Genomic DNA, 26,540 nt, shown 5'->3' with positions numbered 1-26,540 from the left:
GATAGTTAATTATAGTGTACATAGCTTTCCAAACCTCACAGGTCTCTTCTTCATGTGTACAGAGCTTTCTAAAACTCACAGGTCTCTTTTTTTTTTTTTTTTTTCCCCTCATGTGTACTAAAAAGAAAATACCAGCAAGGTTTTTTTAAAATCTCTTGTACACACTATTGCATTCATGAAGAACTCTTGTCGGTTCATTGAGAGGTGCAACACATCCACAGTTCTCCAGCAGAGTCACAGCTACTAGTACTTTGCTCTATATCAAAATCAAGTACAATGCACTGCTTTAATGATTTGTGCTTTAATGATTGTGCGCTGCTCTTTGTCGAGATCTATTTATGTCAAGAAATCTCTTTTAAAAATAAACGTGGGAGTGTGAGAGAAACACAGAGTCCCAACCGCTTCCTGCGTCCCTTTAATAATAGAATCATTGCCCAGGTGGTACCATAACCTACTCATCCCGTAACACACGCAGCGTCTGCGAATACCGCAGAGCAGCATCAAGGGAATAAATGCCAGGTATCCAGCTGATAACAGATAGCACATGCAACGCGGATGCTGTACTCAGATATTGTGTTGCTCATAATACCATATAGTATTGTTGTTAATAATTAAATGTCTTCCTCCAGGTGGGTTTGCCCTCGTGTTCCTGGTTCGCACCAGCAATGGGATGCGCCGTGCGCTGAAGCGCATGTACGTGAACAATGAGCATGACCTGCAGGTGTGCAAGAGAGAGATTCAGATCATGGTAAGCTGGGATGCCTGGTTTGGTCAATCTCTTGGCTGGGAAGAGTGGGACTCTTAGAATGGCCACCGTTGTACTTTTCCAGAACACACTACTTCCACTTATCCCAGGTTGCTGAAGCACCATGCAGCATCCCTTTCTTGGTCAGCTATGAGCCACTAAACAGGCTCTGATAAGCAGAATATTCTACTTGCCTTGAAGGGACTCTTTCAGTAAATGATCAAGACTCTTGACATAAAGGTGCAATCCATGATAGCTGACTAAAGTACATATTGTAAATAATTTACCAATCTAATGTAACAGTGCTGAAAGTTAATTTTTGTCTGGAGTTGTTTCTCTAGAAATTAATTACACATTTGTTCTCTTAGCTGACTTTTAATAGGGGAGTGTTTTTCAATCAAGTGATTTTGCTTGCCAATGTCACACCCTGTCCTTATCAGGGAGGTAATCAACCTGAAGGGAGGAGGAGAGGAGAGGAGAGGGGGGGGGGGGGAAGGGCGGGCTTTGTCTTTGCAGACTGTTGTTGAGCATGTATTTGACATCATCAAACGGGCGCAGACAGAGGAAATCGACCCCACCCCCCCTCCTCCAAAAGTCACAGATCTCCATGTTAAGAAACGAACTGTAAAAATGATTTAAAAAATACATATAGGTGTCAGACTTGGGTAAAAGAAACAAGGCATCAATGACCCAGATTTAACACCTGCCATTAGTTTACTTTGGTCCCTGGAGAAACAGACCCCTTAAAAATGAAAAATGTCACTGCCATTAGTGCACTTTGGTCCTAGAAAGAGTTACTCATGATAAATGATGTTTGGGTGATGCAGTGAATGAGAACAAGCTTGGATTCTCTTGTCATGTGAGGGATGCTTCACGCTCGGTTTGTTTCTCTCTCTGCAGAAGGATCTCTCTGGACATAAGAACATTGTGGGATATATAGACTCCAGTATTAACTCTGTGAGCAGCGGTGATGTCTGGGAGGTTCTCATACTAATGGATTACTGTCGAGGTGAGGCCTTGCTGTCTGTCTGTTTGTTCACTTAGGCCAGGTCCCCACTGGCTACTGCAGCGCTCGCTATGGCTCTCACTTACCATGTTTCAGGAGAGGTCCCATGTCAACGGAAGATGAAGCTGGCGGCGGAAGGAGAGGTCTCACGTCTGCAGAGGATTGAAGATGGACACCGAGCGAGAGTGTGGCGGGAGCAGGACAGATCCCACGTCTGCAGATGAATGAAGATAAGACAGCGGGCGGGCGTGAGGCAGCAGCGACGGAAGGAGAAGATCACCATTGCAGGAGAGCGGAGCAGGAGCAGGACTGCATAGGGGAACAGCTGGGGAGGAGCACCAGAAGTTGACCGGTGTCTGACTTACGTTTACAGTGCGCTCCTCCGAAGCCGTTCCCTTATGCGGCTCTCCTCCTGCTCCGCTTTCCTGCAATGATGATCTTCTCCTGCCGCTGCCCCACGCCCGCCCGCTGTCTCTTATCTTCATTTAATCTGCAGACGTGGGACCTGTCCTGCCGCCGCCGCACTCCGCCCAGTGTCCCATCTTCAATCCTCTGCAGACATGGGACCTCTCCTGCCACTGCCGCCTGCTTCATCCTCCGCTGACACGGGACCGCTCCTGAAACATGGTAAGTGAGCAAGTAAATTTCCTTGATTTTGTAAGTGCCAAATCGATGGTGCGTCTTACAATCGAGGACATTCGGTAAGTGAGAATGGGGCAAAGATCAAGATAAATGGAATAGAACTTGAAGTTGAAGACTACCTTGGCCGGCAAGTAACAATGAATGGGAACCTTTTGCATTAAATTAATAGGAGAATGAAGATGGGATAGAGGGCAGAAACAAGACAATATTTCAAGGGAACCTTCCACTGTGCCTCAAGAAGAAAGTTTTAGATCAGTGTATTTTGCCCGTGCTGTGGTATTGATGTGAAACTAGGACCCTAAATGTGAAGATTTTTTCAAAAGCTTCAGACAACACAAATAAGTATGGAGAGATGTATGCTGACTACTAATGGAAGAGACAGGAAAAAGAATCAATGGGTCCAAAACAAAAACAAAAAGGACATCACAAGGGGGAATAAATTAAAATATCAGTGGGCCAGACATAATCAATCAAAGAAATTACCATTGTTGGACAAAGATGTACTCGACTGGATTCCAAAAGAAATTAAAAATCAAGACGATGACCAAAAGTAATATAAATATAGATAGATGAAATCAGAACTTTTGTTGGAGCAACATGAAGAGAGGCTGCAACCGGAGTACCTGGAAGATCCTTGGGGAGGCGTTTATCCTGCAGTCAATCAACAAGGGCTGAAGATGATTGTGTGTGTATTTAACAATATGTAAATACAGCTCAACCCCGTTATAGTGCGATCCACTACAACGCGGATCAGCTTATAATGCGGGTTGAGCTTGGCTCCCGATTTAAAACATCTCGTCTTTTTTTTTTTCCCCCAAAGCTTTATTGCACACACACTGTTACAGAGCACAGAACATGTCGCGTCCACCTATGCACTCATTTCTTGAGACCAACCTTATTTGTGCGCCAAATTTTTTATGTACACACTATGCTGTCCCACTTAGTAAAGTTACTACAGGGCAATTACTGCATTTTTATTACACACGACATGGCTGCATTATTGTTGCATGTCAATGGATGATATAATGCCAAGGACACTAGGAGCAGTTCCTACTGATTAATAACACAGAATTCAAAGTACAAAAAAAGACCTGAAGGAAAAATGGAGTGGCAAGAGGTTAATACCTAAAACAGGATCGGTCACAACATGCATTACTCAATATTTTCGGTTCTTTTTGACACACACACACACCGTTTAATGGGGCTCTCACTTCTCCGGTGGAGATCGCGCATGGGATTCTTACTCTTCCGGTGGAGATCAGCCAGGCCTCCCCCCCCCCTTCCCCTGCTTCAGTTGCGGCCTCCCCGCCAAAACACACACACAATCGCGGGGGCCATTTTTTCCAACCCGCGGTCTCATTATGTGGACCCCGAGCACCGCGTTATAACGGGGTAAAGCTGTATTCATATTTTGGTGTGTATATTTATATACATTTGTGGTGCTGAATAAAGCAGGATAAATCTTTAGGGAAGCCCTGCTAAGAGGGGGAAGCTTAAATGGGAAGCACTCAAGTGGCTTCTTAACCTGCACACAATCTTATCTACAGTATAGCTGCAGTTTGGACAAAATATGGTGCCTGTGAGAGATTTTGAGAGATATATTAAGTTCTTCACTGTTGATTGGCAACAGGCAGAATGTGGCCCCAGTAGCCCTCTCTCCAAGTGTAGAGGGAGTGGAGATGTGATGTTGCTGGCCTGATAGTTATTCTTACTGCTCCCTCAGCCTCTTAATGACTGTGCTGATAAATACTGCTCCTCTCCTGTGCTAATCACCAGTTCCAAGTGTAAGACGAAGAGAAGAACAGTATTAACCAGCACGCCGACATTAAGCAGCTGACAGGAGTAATATGTTGGTAATGTGTGGCCCTTTTCAAGTAGGTCTTGTTGCCTTCCACTGCCATAGACTGTTGAGACTTAATGCTGTATCGCTGCCACAATGGAGCCGTCTGAAAAATGATGCATTGTTGTCCTCTGCAGGAGGGCAGGTGGTGAACCTGATGAATCAGCGTCTGCAGACGGGCTTCACCGAGAGTGAAGTTCTGCAGATCTTCTGTGACACCTGTGAAGCTGTAGCCCGTCTCCACCAGTGCAAGACTCCCATCATTCACAGGGACCTGAAGGTACCGCAACTGCTTGGGATAATCCCACTTACCTAACAATAATATTTGCCAAATTACAGTATTATTGTCTTCCTTAAACCTGGGGTCTTTGCAAGTTGGGTTTATTTTCAATGGGCGTGCAGAATTGGGGAAGGGGGAGGTGCATTTGACTCGTGCTGTCTCAGTAATCATCAATAAGGAGTGGGGAGGTACTTCTCATGTGACCTCACACAAAAGGGAAAAGGCGGTCAAACGTTTCCTATGTCTTACTTTGAGCAATTATTATTCATAATTGCACAATTTCAAAATAATTCTAGCTGAATACGTTCTGAATAAAAAAAAAAAACAATATGCCAAATTTGACCCTTTTAACATGTCACCGTTACTGGTTCATTTTGGTGTTAGGAGAGACTGCAGCAGTAGCACCTTTATTTCAGAAGGGTTGAAGATGTGAGCAGGGAAAATGTGCTTTAATTTTTGGTTTATGGCAGCAATAATGAATACATTATGTCCAGGTAGCCTGGGTTAGAAAAGATGGACGCATTCAGGGGTTCTTGAGAGAAAACATCTGGTTTCCCCAAGTGAGCAGGCATAAATTGAACTAAATAATTCTACCTTGTGCTGCTGTTTTTACAAGCGATGGAACCTTCTGTCATCTTTTTTGTTGTTATTGACTTATGTGGCTTATTGCTATCTCTTTGTATGTAAACTTCCTTTTCAAAATGTCGCGTTCCTCTCGCGTGCCCCCCCGCCTCCCTCTCGCGTGCCCCACCCCCTCCCTCTCGCGCCCCCCGCTCTCGCGCGTCCCCCGCCGTCGCCTCCCTCTCGCGCCCCTCCCCCCGCATCTCTCGAGAGCGCCCCCCCCGATATCCCCCTCTCTTTCCCTCCACCCCCCCAACTCGGAATGCTAAAGTGCAATATCCCTCATCTAGTACTAAGTGGCTAAAGAACGTTATCATTTGAAATCGCGCAAAATTAATGAATCTACGTTTGTATAAAAAATTCAACACGCAATATGTCATACAAACAAATAATTTGTTATCTGTTCCAGAGCTCACTAGTACTAACACAGGAGGGCCGATGTTAATGGTCGTCCGCACTCCGTGTCTGTCACTCACGGCAGTGGCATCCATCTTTAGCGCGTGGAAGTTTGAAAGCCCTCTCTCCCCTCTCTTGTCTCTCATAATTACCACAGTCACGTGTCAGATAAGTCCACAAACCTGCCTTTCCCCATTATCTCTTGGCATACAATGCTTGCACTGGGTAAGGACATGTAAATGAGCACTCAGTGGGTGACTTTTTATTTCTTATCCATTTTTAACATGGACCCCTATAAGCTTATGCCGCATTACACAGCTTTTCAGCACAGCGTGGGTTAAAGAAGTGCACAGCCAGTAAACCTACTCACAGACAGTTGTTTTGACCTTTTGGGTCTCATCAGTGCGAGGCTGGTTACAGGCTATGCAATGTGAAGCTGGTAGTGGCTACAACCAGACACACACTAAGTTATGCTGAGTAAAAAAAGAAGTCCATCGTTGATCATCCGGCACGGCCACTATACGAGAAGGTACGTTTTCGGGTAGGGGGTTAATTTAAGGGGTTAAGGTTTTTAGGATAGGGATAGCGTTGGTATTGGGGGTTAAGATTAGGGGGTTTCAGGGTAAGGGCTAAGGTTAGTGACTTACCAAAGCGGGTGTGTGTCCTGGCAGCGAGCTAACTTGCGGCAAAAACACCTGCAGAGATTTGGTCGCGGCGAAACGGCTGCAACCAAATGTCCTAGGCCACATTCACACGTCTCAGACAGGGCCACAACCCTGCCTCTCCCCATTACCTCTCGGCACACAGCGAGGGAATGTTCTGTTGTTACAGGAGGTCTCCTGCCGTTGGGCCAATAAAGTCATTTCATGGCAGCTGACGGCTGCCTCTTTACTTCAAAGGAAAAACCCGAAATGTTCTCATCCCTCGGTGAGATTAGAGGATAACATCTGTGACGGATTATTGGTTTAATCCTCCGCAATGTGCCAGTGCTTTAAACTGGGCCCTTTAGATTCCTTGCTGTGAGCTTGGGCCTGAGCAGTGAAAAGTCTGCTTGCTGCATTCTGACTTCCAATCTGAAGTGAATCGGTTTGGGGCGCAGTGCGGAAGTCGTGCAACTTTTCTGCTCCCTTTTCACACATTTCTGAACATGGACCAGTTGTTGATTTAGTTTACCTTTTTTATTTTGCTTCTATGGTCCTAATAATGATATTTGATAATAGAGCTGGCAGTGGAAGTAGCGCTGTACATAGTAATTTTATGGCACAATGATTCCTTGTCCCGTAGAGCTTACAATCTAATCTTGGTGATTGTGGCCTGACACTGGAATTCAAATGTTGTTCACCCACTTCAAATACCGTGGCACTACCACTGAGCTACTCCTTTAGCCCGGTTACAGCTATTTATAGCCATCCAAAGCACCCACTTTTTGGAGCTCAGTATCTCAAGATTAGAAATGTTAAATCTGCAAACCACCAACCCCCTCAAAAAACTTTGACAGATGTAATCACTTAAAGACACAGTCCCTCCTAGTACAAAAGTGATGTTTGAGGTCACTGACTTAATACCTTAAAAAAATGTGTATGTATGTATGTGTGTGTGTGTGTATATATATATTCTCCAATAAAGAATATCGTTTGTGAGCACATTCACATGCGTTGCCCTACCTTTTTTTCAAGTTTGGATGCCTTTTAGTAGTGCTCTGTTAGGCCTCGGACACGCTTACCGCTGGCGTGCTGAGGCGCGCTGAGGCTCAGGGAAAGCGGGTGCTTTCCCTGGCCTTGCGGTTGCTTACCGCAAGCGCTCGCAGCAGGCCGTCAGGGGGCGGGCGCGTCACTGGCTGGGGGTGGGCCAGTGACGTCACGGAGCTGGTTCGCCCTCATTGGGCGAACCGCTCATGTGACCGGCCTGTCTCGCCGTCAAGCGAATTTTAAATTCCCCTAAGACCTGCGCTTCCGCAAGCGCGTGGAAGCACAGGTGAGTCCCTACTAAAGCCTCTCTAATTGCGGCTGTAGGGGCTCAGTGCTGAGCGGGAGTGTGCGTCGGCGCGCTACCGCCAGCAAGCAAGGAACATGGCCGAGGCCTTACACTCTCCATTTTCTTGATTCCTAAACTAATGCTTAGGCTTTCTTTTGATTTTGATTTATTTATATATAATCTTTATAGATATAAAGATAATATCTTTTGCTGATCATACTTAGTCCTCAAAGCCCCGATAAATTGCTCTTTTTGATTTGCTTTTTGTAGTTTGAGGCCATCATTGATCAAATCGATAAATTAGTGGTTAAAGTGGGATGATATTAGAGATAAAGAGTACCCATACTTTCTAATTTTTAACCTAAGAGTGCCACTTTAAAAAAAAAATTATTATTATTGTATTGACTGACCAAATAGATTTATTTTCGCAATTGTCTCTACGCCTCTGCTTTTAGCATCAATCTTGTAGAAATAGGTGTCCCTAATTGTTATGTAAACTTAGAATCTGTAGAAGATGGGCACAGTAAGTGCCCATACTTTGCTTAAGCCATTGAGATAAGCAGAAGAAGCAGATTAAGCTTGAATCTAGCGGACTGAGAGAAAAGTGAAACATATTCATGTTTACATAGATACAAATAAGTAAGACCAGGGTCGTCGACAAGACAGGGGGACAGCCATCCTGGGAACGGCTTGCCAATCTTTTCTTACCCCCCTCCCCACCCCCCTCAACACCCTGTGTGCAACCACTCAACTCCCCACTCATCCACCGGAGCTCAGGGAAAGACTTCATTCTTGGGACCATGGAAAGTTCTCGGCCGGTCTGAGTAAGACCATTGTGACATTGTCCCCCAGATCTCGTCAGGGTTTGTTAAACACATGCTGCTTCTCCCAGTCCTGGCAATGCTGCCGCCCTCTCCCTGTACAACACTGATAGCACTCTCTGTTCTGATAAGAGAGCAGTTTGGGTGGTTGTACAATGCAGCAGATGCCTTTCCGGCCACACCCAGTCCTGCCCACCGGACCCCTCACATGCACGCTCTTACAAATCCCTACACAAGTCATGGGGCTGGCGTGGGGAAGTAGATCACTGTATAATAGTGTGGGTTTGGTAATATTGGGTTTTTGTAGTTACGTGGCCCCTCTTAGTTTTAGCTCACCCTACCCACCACTATTTAATCAGCAGGTCCAAGTACACACTGGTAATTTAAGTCGTCATTGAGAGATTTCTTTCCCCCAGGAGAAAGGTGATGATAACCTTTGCTGCAGCCACAAGCTTGGGATAGATATATATATATATTTATATATTATAATATATATTGTGTGTGTGTGTGCATACATATATATATATATACACACTATGTATGTGTGTGTATGTATGTCCCAGATCTACAAAAGGTAAGCTAAGCTTTAACACGGCTTTACTCCAATTCAAATACGCTCTTTCGTGGATCTGGACCATAGCTAATGTGTAACCTCTTAGGCACAGCATGCATGTCACACATCCCATTCTATAGACCATGTCATTGTTTTATCTATGAAGTAGGTGCAGGAAGTACAAAGGACACCATATGACTTGGTAGTGTAGTAACCGGCTGGGAGGGCACACCTTGACATGGTTGCAGGCTTGATCTGTTTTGGCCAAAAGGTTGAACCCATACTTATGAGAAGAAAAACATCTAGAAATGAGCTACATCATTTGTCATATTGGATGTGAATTGGGGCTTCGTTGTTTGCTGGTTTAATTGCAAAGACAGTCGTCGTCGTCATTAGCCAAGTCCTTTCTAATTATAAATGTGAATGGCACTGCCCCATCAGACATAAACATTGCTCTAATTAGCACTATCCGGAGGAATGCATTAAGACCGGAGGATCAGCACATTTGAGTTCCAGAAGTATGCAGATGCCAGACCATCTCAGATTTGATTGTAAGAGACGCCCGTCGCTCTGCGATTTATATAAATCCCAATCCCTTTGCACATAGCTGGGAGGGTGTTAATGAAAGTAGTTGTACTGTGTCTAGCTTTGATGAAAGTGTAAACCAGTTGAACAAAAGTAAACCCGCCAAGCAAAACTAATCTAACCGTTTGTAATAAAGGTTTATATGATGTTTATCTACAAAACAGAGACATTTTACAATCACTTTTTCTTCTTTTAAAGGAGCATTAGAATTGAAATATCCCCCTCCCATTTTTTATAAGTAAGTATGAGATATGGGGTCTCCGGAGTTGAAAGTTGTTTTTTTATTTTTTTCCCCCTGCTCCGTGGACCTCCTGATTTCCGAGATCTTTACTCCGAACGTGTTGCCGGTACTTCTTGGTTCTTAAATCTCACACTGCACACTGGCCAATGGGAAGCAGCGATATATATAACGTTGCGGTTTCATGTTGACCCGCGTGCCACAGGAGATTTAGAACTCCAGGTTGTTTCCCTTGCAAGGGTTGGTGACAAGGGCACCTTTTGCAGGGAAGCAGGTGGTCCACAGAGTTGAAATGAACGTGGTTTTGCTCCAGAGACCCCCTGCTTCTCACCTATGCTTAAAACAAACCGCTTCATGGAAGTGGACCAAATAACAAGCAAAAGTGGGATCAAATCGTGGGTAGTAAAATTCACACACATCTGAGGAAATGGTTCTGATGAGGTTTCAACACAGAGTAAGAGCTTCTTTTTCTGCACAACTCCAATATGTGTTGTATAAACCATACATCACACCATCAATTAGATTTAATATGGGTCTTAGTTTGAATAGCTTAGAATGCGACTACTTAAAGGCAGATATGACACATAATTTATGGGAGTACCCGAAGGTCTAAAGTACTAAATATCATAAGGAAAATAAGCAAGTTGAATTTCTCTGCAAATCTACAAGCTGCTACTGTATTCTGGGGGTCTACAATACTTGGGTGGGGGGCTGCGCTAAAGTCCCAAAAATAGTTGAGAGCATTTCTGGCGGCATTAAAAACTATTTTATTAATGGATCAAAGAGATTGAGCCTCCATTCAAACATTGGCAATGCCAAATGTGTTTTATACGGAGGATGGATTGGCTCAATTCTCTCCAAGATTTAGAAACGGCAGGAGGTACATTTCCTTAAAACGGAGACTCGTACAAAAATACGCTTTCCACGGACACACAAAGATTGATGTACAAAAATGTTGATCAGACCTCATGGGTAGATGTTAAAAAATACTAAGGGGGGAAACTCCGTGACATAATAGACTGAGGAGATGTGGGGAGACACACAGATAATCTGCTGGAGTGCCCCATATTGATATTGCTATATTCATGATAATGTTGATGGTGAATATGGCCAGCTGGGATGTTTGCAGGGCTTGGCTCTTACCTTCTCTGGCGTGATCTCCTCAGCATCCCGGCATCATTGCTCCGCGACGTCAAATGGCGTTGCTTTTTCATGGCAATATGATGCTGCATGGCGTTGCGACGTGCTGTTGTCATGGTAACACAACGCCATTTGACTTCGCGGAGCCATGATGACGGGACCCAGCTTGAGGAGATGCCACTGGAGAAGGTAAAAATGTTACAGAGGCCCCGCGCTCTTCCCCAGCAATCTGTTTAATTGTTGTGGAGGGATAGCGGGGGGCCTCTGTAAGGCCAGGGCCATGGTGCCTTCGCCGGCGCTGAGGCGTGCGGAGGCTGTGGGAAAGCAAGTGCTTTCCCTGGCCAGGGTGGACGGGCCGTGGGGGGCGTTCCTAGGGACGTCACGGAGCTGGTTCGCCCTCATTGGGCGAATCGCTCACATGACCTGTCTGAGATGCTGAGAAATCAGTTTAGCTGATTGAGCCCCCTCCCTCTTCCACGCGGACGCGCCCACGTGGACGTTGAACACTACCTTAAGGCAGTCTGTTCGCTCAGCGTGCGGACGCCTCCGCACGGTCTGCAGTACCTTGGCCCCAGCCTTAGAGTGATTGGGTCTAACTTGTACAGCATTCTAAATATGGAGATGACGTTGTCCTCATGCTGACTTAAGAAGGAGCAGATGGTAAAAACATTATATATGGAAAATGTCTACTAAATCTAATCTCATCTCCGCTTGTGTAATACAAAACTTGCTGGGAGATGATCCCAAAGGTATGGAGCAGTTGTGGTTAGGGGCCTTTGAACTTTTTTTTTATTTTTTATAAAGGTTTTGGATTTATAACAAGGTTTAGGTCTCCACATGTGAGGCATTGGTCTTAAAATGAATCCCAGCAAGCTAGCCGTACCAATTCACTCAATTCTTTCATTACAATTTGGCTTAGGACCATTTCCCATATGATCACAAATCTTCTTTGAAGGACAAGACAATATAGTCCATTGGGTTCATGAAAAACAAATGCAGAAAGGAGAGTGTCAATGTCATTAGTTTGGGAAGCTAGAAATGGCACCAGAGACTGTGTACATGTTTTATGTATGTAGCCCCTTTCCCTATGACAATGGGAACTGCGTGTGCTGACTTTACCTGTGGCTCAGAGACGGCCTAAGCCTCTGCCGCTGGGAGTCTGTGGTGAGCCCTCGCCTTCTCAGTACAGGGGCCTCCACCTGGGAGGGATCCCAGCGCAGCGGGATAACCCCTCACAGGAACCAATACAGTGATATTAACACACACACACACACACGCAGGTATAATTTAATGGTTTACTAGCACACTGATAACACCCCCCCCCCCCCACACACACACACACAATCTCCCCACAGAGCAATGACCCGACACAATGTCACCACCCTCGGTGGGGTTCACACAAAGTACTGCGGGTGCCCTGGGCACCTAACCACCCTGGTGTCCACAAAGCAATGCCCACCCAAAGAGTGTGTATGGAGTAGTGCTACCACTGTGTAAAGTCTTTGGTGCACATGGGTACCTTCCTGGTCTCAGGCCAGAACATGGTAGATGGGAGATCCTGGATCAGCAGAACCACAACGTGATCCCACGACGCTGGGTCTGCCAACTCCTCTCTCTTTACCGTAGGTGTCCATGTCTTAAGAGAGCTCCAGCTGGAGTGTTTCCCTTAAAGTCAATAGGTGCCTGTGGTCTGATCCCAGACCGCATGCCACAGCTTACCGCGTGGCGTCTGTCTGACGGTGCCACACCCTCACTATACAATATTAAGGGAAGTATCCCTATCTGGGCGGGGGGCTTTCCCTATGACACAATACTACTGTGGCTCTGGGCCTAACTGGGACCTGTGGGGGAGTCTGGCCTAGTCCGGGAGCCACAGACACCCGGACACTACCTTCTCCCTTGCAGTCTCTGTTTCGCGCCAAACCATTCTCCCTACTCGCGGAGGCTCCTGGGACATGTAGTCCCTTGCAGAGCCGTTCCTAAGATGGCCACCACATCCTGACTACTGCGCAAGCGCACGGACTCCTATGCGCATCCGCGAGCTCCTTAAGATGGCGGCCCCCTGCCACCGGGTACTCCGAGTGGCTCCGGCAATCCGATCGCCCTTCAGCCTTCCATACCCGCCACGGAGGTGAGCGGGGGAGCTGGGCTACATCTATCATCAACAATGAATGATGTCCCTTCAAACATGATTGTGAATGTACTACTTCTAATACAGAACACTAAGCATTTAAATATGTATACAAAAGTGAAAAGTTCAATAAAATGTTTTAAAAACAAAACAAATGCACTTTAAAAATAAGTGAAACTGTGTTAGTGACACAGGGATAGTGACAAAAAAAGTGCTGATACGCCTGGCTTGTAAATGGTAACCATTCCCCTGTAGTAGCATCTGTTTAACCACTTCAATTATCTTCTAATTTGCCAGAGAGAATGAAACCCACAAAGTTAAAAGCTAAAAATGCCATATTTCAGCTCGATCTCTTTTTAAAATGTAAAGAGTCTAGCAAAGTAGTTCAAGGAGGTGGTTGATATATGGTGCAGCTTTGCTGACAGAACACATGGGGAACACGGGCAGCCACTTCTGGGGTGGAATCCTTACTACACATTGCTTGCACTCTGGACTGCGTGGGACAAAGATACACTGATTTTATATTACCTTCACTTTTCCCCTCATTGTTGTTTGGTTTTAATCTCTTCACTGCCATCATTAGCCAGATATATATATATATAGGGCAGAACAATGATCAGTAGTAAAAAGTGGGCATTTTGAGTAATTTACTGTTAATCAGCTTCTTTTTTTTTTTAAATAATTTTTTTATCTGTGACTTTCTACAGGTTGAGAATATCCTTTTACACGATCGCGGTCATTATGTTCTGTGCGACTTCGGAAGCGCCACGAATAAATGCCAAAACCCGCAAACCGAGGGCGTCACCGCCGTGGAGGATGAGATTAAAAAGTACGTGTCAGCCTGAGAAAAGAAAATCCGCTGATCGATAATAATTTGCGTGTGCTGTGTCGCTTCTTAGTCATTCACAGTATATGTATATCTTTAGTTGTACAGCACGATTCATGTACATACAGTAGGGCTTCACAGCAGTAATACACGTCACAAAGTAATATGAGACCTAGTGGGAATAAGTGCTTCAGACAAAATGAAACATTCATAAAAGGCAATCCTGCCCTGAAGAGCTTACAGTCTAATTTGGCTTTCTTTATTTTTCAGTGCGCAGGGATATATTTACCGTTTTTGATCAACAGTTAAAGGCGGGATATTCCCTTTTTTATATGTGTGTATGTATATGTATATATATATATATATATATATATATATATATATATATATATAAACGGTTTAAAAAAATCAAATGATAAAGTGAATAATTCCATTTTCCAAGCTTGCGGGAATTTTTTTATTTTTTTTTAAGCCGTATTTTTGGCTTTGAAAAAGACTGTTCTTAAGGCATTTAATATTTTGTAGGTCTTTCTAGCCATGAAGGGGTTAAGGAGATCACAAATGCTTTTTAGTTCTAAGTATAATAATTTTTCATAAAGCTTTGGAGAGGCTTCTAGCTGCAGCCAGACACAGCTGGTACTGTGTAACATCACCAGCTGTCTCTGTACTGTGTAACATCACCAGCTGTCTCTGTACTGTGTAACATCACCAGCTGTCTCTGTACTGTGTAACATCACCAGCTGTCTCTGTACTGTGTAACATCACCAGCTGTCTCTGTACTGTGTAACATCACCAGCTGTCTCTGTACTGTGTAACATCACCAGCTGTCTCTGTACTGTGTAACATCACCAGCTGTCTCTGTACTGTGTAACATCACCAGCTGTCTCTGTACTGTGTAACATCACCAGCTGTCTCTGTACTGTGTAACATCACCAGCTGTCTCTGTACTGTGTAACATCACCAGCTGTCTCTGTACTGTGTAACATCACCAGCTGTCTCTGTACTGTGTAACATCACCAGCTGTCTCTGTACTGTGTAACATCACCAGCTGTCTCTGTACTGTGCTAGTCCTGCTGAGTGCAGTATCCTGTAGGGGAGGCCAGATACCGTTCTCTGCTTCATTTTCCTGCACATCGTGGTTTCTCCTGCGTGCTACACGCACGTATGCACGCGCGCACACCCATGCGTATGCACGCGCGCACACCCATGCGTATGCCCGCGCGCACACCCATGCGTATGCACGCGCGCACACCCATGCGTATGCACGCGCGCACACCCATGCGTATGCACGCGCGCACACCCATGCGTATGCACGCGCGCACACCCATGCGTATGCACGCGCGCACACCCATGCGTATGCACGCGCGCACACCCATGCGTATGCACGCGCGCACACCCATGCGTATGCACGCGCGCACACCCATGCGTATGCACGCGCGCACACCCATGCGTATGCACGCGCGCACACCCATGCGTATGCACGCGCGCACACCCATGCGTATGCACGCGCGCACACCCATGCGTATGCACGCGCGCACACCCATGCGTATGCACGCGCGCACACCCATGCGTATGCACGCGCGCACACCCATACGTATGCACGTGCGCCCATATGCACACAATTTAACTTGGGAGGTTCTGGCAACTTGCTGAATGGACAGGACTCACAGCAGTTGCTTCACCTCATACAGAGGTAACAGGAAGGGTTCACAGTGTAGGGTAGGACCTGCATTTATGGTTTACCTTGACGTTGGTATGCAGGCTTACAACACTTTGGCCAAAGGGTTTAACTAAAAAACCAAGTAATTACTATTATTCAAGTATTTAAACTTTATACTCATTACCATATATGTTTTGTCAATTTGATGTAGCATTGGGCACCCCTGTCTTCTGCTTAATATACACTACACACACAGTTTGTGTGTGTGTGTGTGTGTTTGTGTGTGTATATGTGTATATCTATATATCATGGTGCTGAATATTTTTGGGAACACTTCATTAGCTTTTGAAGTACTGTATGTGCGTGAGGACCTGTGATTATATGATATAATGTGGCAGAGATGCTGTATTTTCTATCATAAAAAAACCCCCCCATTGTCCCACTTTCCCCTGTGCTCTGCTTTCAGGTACACAACGCTTTCTTACCGCTCCCCTGAGATGGTGAATCTATACAGCGGCAAAGTGATCACCGCCAAGGCGGATATATGGGTTGGTAATGCTCAAATCTGCACTCGCCTCCGTGATCCTGTCCCCTTTACCCTTTGAGTGTCAGCGCAGCGACGTGTTGACAGCCCCTCTGACACGCAAGGGGTTAAACGGCTTTGCTTCCAGAATGGTCAGAAATGTCTCCAAGTGATTTTAAACGGTGATCTCCAAACACTTAAAGGGGCAGATCAAAGTAGTGGGGCAATATTATTATATATATTTTTTAACATCGTGTCAGTGTAACCGACTTCCTTAGAAAGATACAATATCCATTAAAGTAACTGTTGTACTTGTGTCTTGGAGGGAAAATGAGCAGCCCGTCGGACATTTTAATGTCCTGACCAGCAGGAAAATGAAATCAATCTCTAGAATCAAATTAATGTCGGGGAAATATTTAAAATATTAAATAAATAGCAAGGAGGGACTGGATATTAACATCATAAAAAATAATACACTTCCCTCTGTATATTTCTATTTGGGAGGCTTCCCACCCTGACCCACGCTCTCTCTCTCTTTTTGCAGGCGCTGGGCTGCTTGCTATACAAACTCTGCTTCTTCACCCTGCCCTTTGGAGAGAGTCAGGTCTCCATTTGCGATGGGAATTTCACCATCCCGGACAACTCGCGGTATTCCCACGACATGCACTGCCTCATCCGTAGGTGTCCAGTGTCTTTGTGTTTTAAATCCGCAATCTTTATTTGTATAGCGCCAGTCGGGGCCGGCGTGATGGCGGTGCTATCGCACTGAGCCCCACGCTTACAGAAGCCCGGCGCTCTTCCCCACAACAGTTAGGCCTCGATAATAGTTGCTACGGCTGTGCGAGCGACCTCGTGACGTCATTCGCGCAAAACCTGCACGGCATTGCTAAGGTGTGGCCATGACGTCACGTGAGGGGTGCACCCTCATTGGCTGAAGCGCTCATATGATTCGGCCGTCGCGCGGCAGGAACAATTTCAGATCCCTGCTCAATTTGCCTGCTTGGACGCGTCGGTTGCGCGCACACTACGTGCACGCACAATTGAAAACATTAATTTTGTTTTGGCGGCGTCGTACGCGCTCCGCAATTATAAGCACGGTGTTAAACTGATTGCAGAGGGAGAGCGCCGTGCCTTTGTAGATGCATCTTACCTTCTATCCGGCTTTTCCTTATCTCTGCGATAGCCATGACAACGTGATGTCGCCCACGAGGCAAAATGTGTAGTGTCTAGCTTTAAACTGTACCTTTTCAGAGAGAGAACTCTTTCCAAGATGGCTGCCATGACACATCTTGTCTACCTCAGTCCTTTCACTTAAAAGTACAGTTCTTGCTTCCCAAAATGTAATGGGAAAAAGTGCTTCAGACAAACATTAGTAAAAGACGTTCCTGCCTCGAAGAGCTTACATCTGGCTTTATCTGTGTTTTTCAGTTTTCAGGGATAGTTTTACCATTTTCGATCAATAATGAAAGAAATATGAGTCATCTCACCCCCTGGACATGTCCTGCAGTTTAAATTTTTTTTTTTTTGTGTGTGTGTTAACCTTGGTTTTCCTAATCTCTAGCGCAGTGGTTTTCAACTTTCTTTTTAATTTTTTTAATTTTTTTTTAATTTTATTTTTTTATAAGGAACCCTAGAAACCAGATTGAAATTCTGGTGAACCCCAACCCTCTCCTCCCTCCATCTCCACCTCTTCTCCCCACTCCACCCACCCCGCATTCCTCTATTACCCTGTTCGTCCATCTTTCTCTTTTCCTCCCCTCTTTATGCTCCCTCCCCCCCTTACGCTCTCGCTCGCTCTCTGCCCCCCTTACGCTTGCTCCCTCCCCACCCCTTATGCTCGCTCCCTTCCTCCCCCTCCCGCTCGCTCCCTCCCCCCCTTTCGCTCCCCCCCTAGCGCGCTCTCCCCCCCCCTTACGCCCTCTCCCTTTCTTCCCCCCCTCCTTACGCGCTCTCCCCCCCCCCCCTTACGCCCTCTCCCTTTCTTCCCCCCCTCCTTACGCGCTCTCCCCTCCTGGCAGCTGCGGAAACCCCGGTTGAAAATGATTGCTCGGGTAACATGAACTCTGAGGAGAGCTTCATTTTAACCTCCCAGACACTTAATATTTCAAACACTTGTATCTCCTGAACGGAGCATCAGATTTTTATAATGGCGTTGCAAAGTATAAAAAGAGATTCATCTAAAGATCTAGTTAAAACCCGTTGATCAGTGCAAACTACTGCTTGTATGCAGAAGTCCTACTACTGCTGGGAGTTAATCTCCTGCATCTTGCAGGAAGTCATCCTTGTGACCAGCGTTCAAACTGGCTTCAAAAAAGTAGTCATGTGCACTATTTAAATCCCCTCCGCCCTGTAACTGTACATTGGGAAGAATTTAAGCAATATTTATGCTGTAAAAAAAAGTTTTCTAAAATGAACACCTCATTAAAAAGAAATTGGGATTTCCAGTTTGTAACTAAAAAAAAAAAAGGAGTGTTACTATGGGTGTGATCATTGTTTTATTTTTTTTAAATTGTGAAACTCTGTACCCCTTAGTCTCATCACCGTTTTTCAGAATCTTGTTCTGCAACATATTTCAGATGTACAATTTTTTTTCTCACCTACAGATCAGGTTATCTGCTACTTTCATCTTTAAAATGAACAGCCCCTCCTTTTTCTTGACTTTTTTTTTTTTTTTTTTTTTAAGGGAATTTTAACCTTTTGTGCTAAATTATTTTTTCGGGGCTTTTTTAAAATATGGCTGCCACTGTGAATTTCCTAAGAAATGTGCAGCATTCCTAGCTAAGGCAGAGCTTATACTACCTGCGCGGCCGCGCGCACTCCTGCAGCCCCAGCGATCTGTGCACTTGGCTGCAGGAGATCGGGGCGGCAATGCGGGGCGTGGCGGACGTGTCGCGAAGCTGCTACACCCTCATTAGCTGAACCAGCTCACAAGACGCTGTCACGCAGCAGCCGCCTGAGAAGACAAAATGTATCGTCTTCTCAAAACTCTTGCACGTCAACGCCGACAGGCGCTCAGGCACATGGCTAAGTACTATAGCCAAGTACTGAATTGTGCAAGCGCGCGCACGTAGTTTCCGCCGCCCCTATAAGCTCGGCCTAAGGCTCTTAATTATCAAATTAACAGCATTTGTAGTTCATTCTGGGGCATTGGCTGTAAAATTAGATTTTGAAGCCTATATGGTATGAAAGACGAGGTGTTACATACAAAAACACTTTAACCCATTATACGGGTTGTGAATTTCAGTTTATCACTGGAAAGCTTTCAGACTGCTATGTACAATGAAAGTGATAATTGATCATTCTAGGGCAAACTGGATTTTTAAAAAAAAAAAAAAATTTTATACACGTATATTATCTTTTTCAGCTCTTATCAATCAACTGCGGGATGAAGGTCTCCCCAATGATCTTCAGGTACTGCGATTCCAAGCCTCTCCTTCACGTTGCTCGAGCAAATGTTCTGATTTTATCCTCATATATTACTTTTGGTTGTAGCCTTGGTCTTTTAATCTCTTTTGAAATCCAGTCGAGTACCATCTTTGTCCAGCGATGGTAATTTCTTTGATTATTTTAATATCTTCACCTTTGTGATGATGTCACAGACTTTAATTTTGGTTTCGAACCAATTCATTCTTTTTCCCCTCCCTTTGGGTAATAGCCAGCATACGTCTCTCAATACTTCTTTGCATTGTCTGAAGCTTCTGAATTATCTTTGTATTTAGGTTCAAAGTTTCACATCCATATGTGAGCACGGGCCGGATACACTGATCGAAAACTTTCTTCTTGAGGCACAGTGGAAGGTTCTCTTGAAATGCGGTCTTGTTTCTTCCTTAATGCGCTCCATTCCATCTTCATTCTCCTATGGATTTTATTCAAACGGTTCCCATCCATTATTTGCCTTTCTAGGTAGACCTAGCCTTCGACTTCTAGTTCTATTCCATTGAATTCAATCTTTGCAGACTTGACCCATTTGTTGAACATTACTTTGGTCTTGCTGAGATTCATACGGAGGCCCACATTCTTACTTCGACAATCTCTCCAGTTTGTTGCTGGAGGTCTTCCGGACACGTGGCAAAAATAACAATATTGTCTGCAAATCGTAGTTGATTGAAATATTCACTGTTGATTTTGGTTCCTTTTTCTTCCCAATCTGTCTTGAACAATTCTACACGTGTTGCTGTGAAAAGCTTTTGGGGACATGGTGTCTCCCTGCCGCATCCCCCTTGCTGATCCTTATCGCGTACATTTTCTTTATAATATCAATGTGCGCTTCTTCAGAATTTTGTCTTCCTATTGCATCTAGGATCACTGAGCTGTAGACAGAATCAAATGTTTTTTGTCAATCGACAAATCCTAAACGGAGTGGTAGATCGTATTCATTACTTCGGGAAAACACTTCTTGTACGACTAATATGGTCCATTGTGTATCAACTGTATCCCTAGAGAACAAGTGGGATTTTGCACTGGCTACAACACAATGGACCACAGCCAAGTCGTATAAGAAGTGATTTCCCGAAGTAATGAATATGATCGACCTACCACTCCATTTAGGATTTGTAGATTCCAAAAAAGCATTTGATTCTGTCTAAACCACTGCATTTTTAAAAGCATTAAGAAAGCCGTGTTCAAGAAGTGTACATTGATATTCTAAGGAACATTTATGAGAGCGGCGCCTCGTCTATTAGGTTACATGATAATACGATCAGCAAGGGAGTGCGGCAGGGAGACACCCTGTCACCAAAGCTTTTCACAGCAACACTTGAATTGTTTAAGACATTTAATTGGGAAGAAAAAGAAATCAAAATCAATGGTGAATATTTGAGTCGCCTACGATTTTCAGATTACATTATTTTTGTCTCAAGCCCAGAAGACCTCCAGTAACAAATTGGAGAAGTCGCCGAAGCAAGGAAGAAAGTGGCCCTCCATATGAATCACAGCAAGACCAAAGTGATGTTCAACAAATGTTTCAACTCTGAAAGGATCAAAATAAACAGAATAATGCTGGAAGAAGTCAGAGGCCATGTCTACCTTGTGCGGCAAGTAACCATGAATGGGAGCTCTTTGAATAAACTCAATAGGAGAATGAAGATGGGATAGAGGGCATTTGGAAGAAACAAGACAATATTTCAAGGGAGCCTTCCACTGTGCCTCAAGAGTAAAAGTTTTCGGTCTAGTGTGCTCTGCCCGTGCTCCCGTATGGATGTGAAACTTGGAGCTTAAATGTGAAGATAATTCAGGAGCTTCAGACAATTCAAAGGAGTATGGAGAGATGCATGCTGGGTATTACCTGTAGAGACAGGAAAATGGATGAATGAATGAGTCCGAAAGCAAACAAAAGTCTGTGACATCACAAGGGGTAAGAAATGTAAAATGGCAGTGGGCCAGACCTATTGCAAGAAGAAATTAATACTGTTGCACAAGGATGGTATTGGAGTGGATTCGAAAGGGAATTTAAAGACAAAGATGACGACCAAAAGTAAGATGAGAGGGTGGAACCAGAAAATGTGTTAGAGCAACATGGAGAAGAGTGGCTTGTAACCGCAGTACCTGGAAGATCATTGGGCAGGCCTTCACCCAGCGTTCAGACAGAGGCTGAAGATAAGAGATGATAGATATAAGTTTGTGTGAATATATGAATGTACATATTAACGTGTGTGTGTGTGTGTGTGTGTGTGTGTGTGTGTGTGTGTGTGTGTGTGTGTGTGTGTGTGTATGTATATATATATACACACACACACACACACACACACACACACACACACACACACACACACAGTACATGTATTGCTCGTGTGTATGTGAACACTCTGCATTTTTCTTTTCATGTGTAGGGTATATGCTTGAACCTGATCCAGACAAGAGACCAGATATATACCAGGTGTCTTATTTCTCATTCAAGCAGGTGAAGAGAGAGTGCCCTGTGCAGAACATGCATGTAAGTGTCTGGGTGGGAGAGAGTGCCCTGTGCAGAACATGCATGTAAGTGTCTGGGTGGGAGAGAGTGCCCTGTGCAGAACATGCATGTAAGTGTCTGGGTGGGAGAGAGTGCCCTGTGCAGAACATGCATGTAAGTGTCTGGGTGGGAGAGAGTGCCCTGTGCAGAACATGCATGTAAGTGTCTGGGTGGGAGAGAGTGCCCTGTGCAGAACATGCATGTAAGTGTCTGATTGGGAGAGAGTGCCCTGTGCAGAACATGCATGTAAGTGTCTGGGTGGCTGAGCCATGATGGTACTGACTGGTCCTTATCACCTCTTTACAGCAGTGCCATAATGGGAATAAGCGCTATAACACAAAAGTAGACATTAGGAAAAGGAGTCCCAGCTTACATTGTAAGTTGTGGGTGTTTACTAGAAGGGGGTGTTGTGGTCAGTGCGTCTGCAAGGGGCCACGGTCAGTGCGTCTGCAAGGGGCCACGGTCAGTGCATCTGCAAGGGGCCACGGTCAGTGCGTCTGCAAGGGGCCACGGTCAGTGCATCTGCAAGGGGCCACGGTCAGTGCATATGAGATGTAAAGTATCAGCCTGCGGAGCTACCCATATGCTTCGTTAAAGAGTTGTGTTTTAAGAAAGGTCCTAAAGGTTGAGAGAGAGGATTCTAGCCATTTATTTGTATATCTAGATCTATCTCCTGAATAGCAGGAACTCAGAAATGGTGCAAAAAAGAATGTATTATAACATCAACGTCTCGGGCTCTGCTTGGACCTTTCTCTAGGTAGATGGTCGAGACTCCCCTGGGATTTCTTTAAACCCTTAAGTGCCCAAGACTTCTTGCTATTTTTAGGTGATCTGACGCTCTGCGCTCCTGTGAGCTCTAAACACTGACCAATCGGTTATCGGTGCGATCAGGTGGAGTGTTCTGATCGCAATGTGCCACAGGGACTCTGGTGCTCACAGGGTTAAAGAAGGACTTGTTCATGTGTCTTAATTTCTTGAGAGGTCCCTGCAGAGATAGAAAGGTTGTTCTAATTAATCCCTTTTTGCACTATTTCTGTCGTTCCGAGCACCCAGGCGCGTGACTACAGTAAATAGCGTGCGTATAAATAGTGTGCGTGTGTGTGGTGTGGGTGTGTATTTTCTGCATACGTTGAATCACGGCGCAGCTCTGTCTCTCATCACAAGCTCCCAAGTGACTGGATGGAAACGCTGTGTGTTGTGTATTTAGCATTTGCAAACATTGTCCAATGTTACCTTGTTCCGCCAGGACTCTGTGATTCCTGCCAGGCTCCCTGAGCCCGTGAAAGCAGGGGAGGCTGCAGCCAAGAAGACCCAACCAAAAACCAGGTAATAGTCCAGCGTCTCATCACTTAACCCCTTCCTTGGCCGCTCTGTCAGGGGAGGGGGTTAATATATCGCCTTTGATTTTGCTTTTTCATAGTAGCCATAGGATTTTCAGAAATAGGGTGCAGCACCTGAGAAGGGATGTTGGTGTGAGAGAGCTGCAGTGACACGGGGTAGCAAGAAGACCGTTCTGAGCAGAGCGTAGAGAGCGAGTATTTAGCAAAATATTAAAGGTGCGATATAAGCAGGGTCAGAGAAGGGAAGATCTGTAAGAGAGAGAATTATTGTGTAGTGATATCAAATACGTGTTGGTTAGTAGTAAAAATTGCAAACGCGGTGCACTACAGAGCAGGAAAACTCGAGAGATGAACTCCAATAGATGTGAACATCTGTTTTATTAAGCCAAGGTTAAAAAAGGAGGCACAAAAGAACCACCTGTGCGTTTCGCACTCAAACGCTTTATCAAGGAGTAATAAACATTAATGGAACACATTTATAGTCTCATGCATAATGACATCATACGCTGGCATAATGCGTCGTCATGCATCATTTGTAAAAATGTACAGGCATACCCCGCATTAACGTACGCAATGGGACCGGAGCATGTATGTAAAGCGAAAATGTACTTAAAGTGAAGCACTACCTTTTCACCACTTATCGATGCATGTACTTTACTGCAATCGTCATATACGTGCATAACTGATGTAAATAACACATTTGTAACAGGCTCTATAGTCTCCCCGCTTGTGCACAGCTTCGGTACAGGTAGGGAGCTGGTATTGCTGTTCAGGACGTGCTGACAGGCGCATGCGCGAGCTGCCGTTTGCCCATTGGGCGATATGTCCTTACTCGCGAGTGTACTTAAAGTGAGTGTCCTTAAACCAGGGTATGCCTGTATACAACTTTATTAAACTGACAACCACACTCGAAGAATTTAAAAATATATATATACATACATACATACATACATACATACAGTGGTCGACAAATCGCCCAAAAATGTACTCGCCACCTAGTCCCGCCCCTGCCCTAGTCCCGCCCCCAACCCCGCCCCACTTTAAAAAAATCAAATCAAATAAATTCCTAGTAAGAACAACTTTCGTTTTTGACATAAGTTTATTTATTGTATTACATTATACTACAATTAGTCCTTGTTACGTGTGTGTGTGTGTGTGTGTGTGTGTGTGATCTTACCTGATCCACAGTCCAGGTACCTCATTCCCGCAATGTTACATGTTGGAGGTGAGGTGTTTCTTACCTGTCTTCTGGGTTCGGCGGGATTCCGATGTCTCCTGTGTGAAGCTTGAGTCAGATCTGGAAGTAAGTAGTATAGGTTATTTTGGTGTAGTATAGGGCAGTTAAGATATATAGGGTAAGTAAGATGTCCAGAGTGTGAGACAGAGAGTGGGTGAGAGAGAGAGCGACACGCAGAGAGAGAGAGCGACGCGCAGAGAGAGCGACGCGCAGAGAGAGAGAGCGACGCGCAGAGAGAGAGAGAGAGCGACGCGCAGAGAGAGAGCGACGCGCAGAGAGAGAGCGACGCGCAGAGAGAGAGCGACGCGCAGAGAGAGAGCGACGCGCAGAGAGAGAGCGACGCGCAGAGAGAGAGAGAGCGACGCGCAGAGAGAGAGAGAGCGACGCGCAGAGAGAGAGAGAGCGACGCTCAGAGAGAGAGAGCGACGCTCAGAGAGAGAGAGCGACGCGCAGAGAGAGAGCGACGCGCAGAGAGAGAGCGACGCGCAGAGAGAGCGACGCGCAGAGAGAGCGACGCGCAGAGAGAGCGACGCGCAGAGAGAGAGCGACGCGCAGAGAGAGAGCGACGCGCAGAGAGAGAGCGACGCGCAGAGAGAGAGCGACGCGCAGAGAGCGAGAGAGAGCGACGCACCCAAGCAGCACACGTGTGGTACTAGGTGGCGAGTAGATTTTTTGGTGATTTGTCGACCACTGCTTATCAGTGTATACCCTTGGGTAATAAGTATAAAAGAAATAAGTCAAAACCAATGTGGCTAAATAAACAGGTAGGGGAGGAAATGGAGAAGAAGAGGCAGGCGTTTAGATTCTTTAAGTCAGAAGGGACGGAGACATCGTATCAGAATTATAAGGAATGTAACAAAAATTGCAAAAGGGCAATCAAATTAGCAAAAATGGATAATGTAAAAAGGATTGCAATAGAAAGTAAGGTCAACCCTAAAAAGTTCTTTAAGTACCTTAATAACAAAAAAACAAGAAAAGAAAATATAGGACCCTTTCAGTGTGAGATGGGTAGGCAGATTATTGGAGATAAGGAAAAAGCTGAGGTATTAAACAAATTCTTTGCCTCTGTGCTTACCAGGGAAGAATCAAGTTCAATAGTAGTCCGGCAGGAGGAAGCCACAACCTCCATATTAATGAACAATTGGTTAAGTGAGGAAGAAGTTCATAAGCGACTTGAAAAAATTTAATTAAATAAGGCACCTGGCCCCGATGGCATACAGCCAAGAGTTCTCAAGGAGTTAAGCTCAGTAATAGCCAAACCATGACATTTTATATTCAAAGACTCCATTTCCACAGTCTCAGTACCACAAGATTGGCGTAAAGCAGATGTGGTGCCTATATTTAAAAAGGGAGCTAGATCACAGCCAGGAAATTACAGACCTGTGAGCCTGACTTCAATAGTGGGGAAACTTCTTGAAGGTTTAATACGGGATAATATTCTGGAATACCTAATGGAAAACAAAATTATTAGTAATAGTCAGCATGGATTTATGAAGGATAAATCATGCCAAACTAACCTTATTTGTTTCTTTGAGGAGGTAAGTAGGAATATAGACCAGGGTAATGCAGTTGATGTGGTCTACTTAGATTTTGCAAAGGCTTTTGATACTGTTTCACACGAGGTTGGTGTACAAAATAAAGACAATTGGACTCAGTAATAATATATGCACCTGAATTGAAAACTGGTTAAGGACAGACAACAGAGGGTTGTCATAAATGGAACTTTTTCAGGTTGGGCTAAAGTCGTGAGTGGAATACCTCGGATCGGTAATAGGACCCTTGCTTTTTAACTTGTTTATTAATGACCTTGAGGTTAGTATCGAGAGCAAAGTCTCCATCTTTGCTGATGATACTAAATTGTGTAAGGTAATAGAATCAGAGCAGGATGTAATTTCTCCCCAGAAGGACTTGGAGAGACTGGAAACCTGGGCAGGTAAATGGCAGATGAGATTTAATACAGATAAATGTAAGGTTATGCATTTGGGATGCAAGAATAAAAAGGTGAATAACAAATTAAATGGGGATAAATTGG

At 44.9% G+C, this 26,540-nt stretch overlaps 1 protein-coding gene across 14 annotated transcripts in view; it reads left to right on the top strand.

Annotated features, from left to right (window-relative positions):
• Window positions 1-26,540, top strand: part of AAK1 (AP2 associated kinase 1) — an 84,215-nt gene that overhangs the window by 17,053 nt on the left and 40,622 nt on the right. For all 14 annotated transcript variants that reach the window (XM_075601321.1, XM_075601318.1, XM_075601319.1 and 11 more), the window contains exons 2-9: window positions 630-748; window positions 1,646-1,754; window positions 4,371-4,513; window positions 13,680-13,801; window positions 15,925-16,006; window positions 16,526-16,658; window positions 21,810-21,913; window positions 23,178-23,257. In XM_075601321.1, the coding sequence (XP_075457436.1) occupies window positions 630-748; window positions 1,646-1,754; window positions 4,371-4,513; window positions 13,680-13,801; window positions 15,925-16,006; window positions 16,526-16,658; window positions 21,810-21,913; window positions 23,178-23,257 (892 nt within the window). The remainder of the gene's footprint in view (window positions 1-629; window positions 749-1,645; window positions 1,755-4,370; window positions 4,514-13,679; window positions 13,802-15,924; window positions 16,007-16,525; window positions 16,659-21,809; window positions 21,914-23,177; window positions 23,258-26,540) is intronic.

This window comes from Ascaphus truei, chromosome 5 (assembly GCF_040206685.1).
Source record: "Ascaphus truei isolate aAscTru1 chromosome 5, aAscTru1.hap1, whole genome shotgun sequence".
NCBI lineage: Eukaryota > Metazoa > Chordata > Amphibia > Anura > Ascaphidae > Ascaphus > Ascaphus truei.
This window is presented reverse-complemented; position numbering and strand designations above follow the sequence as displayed.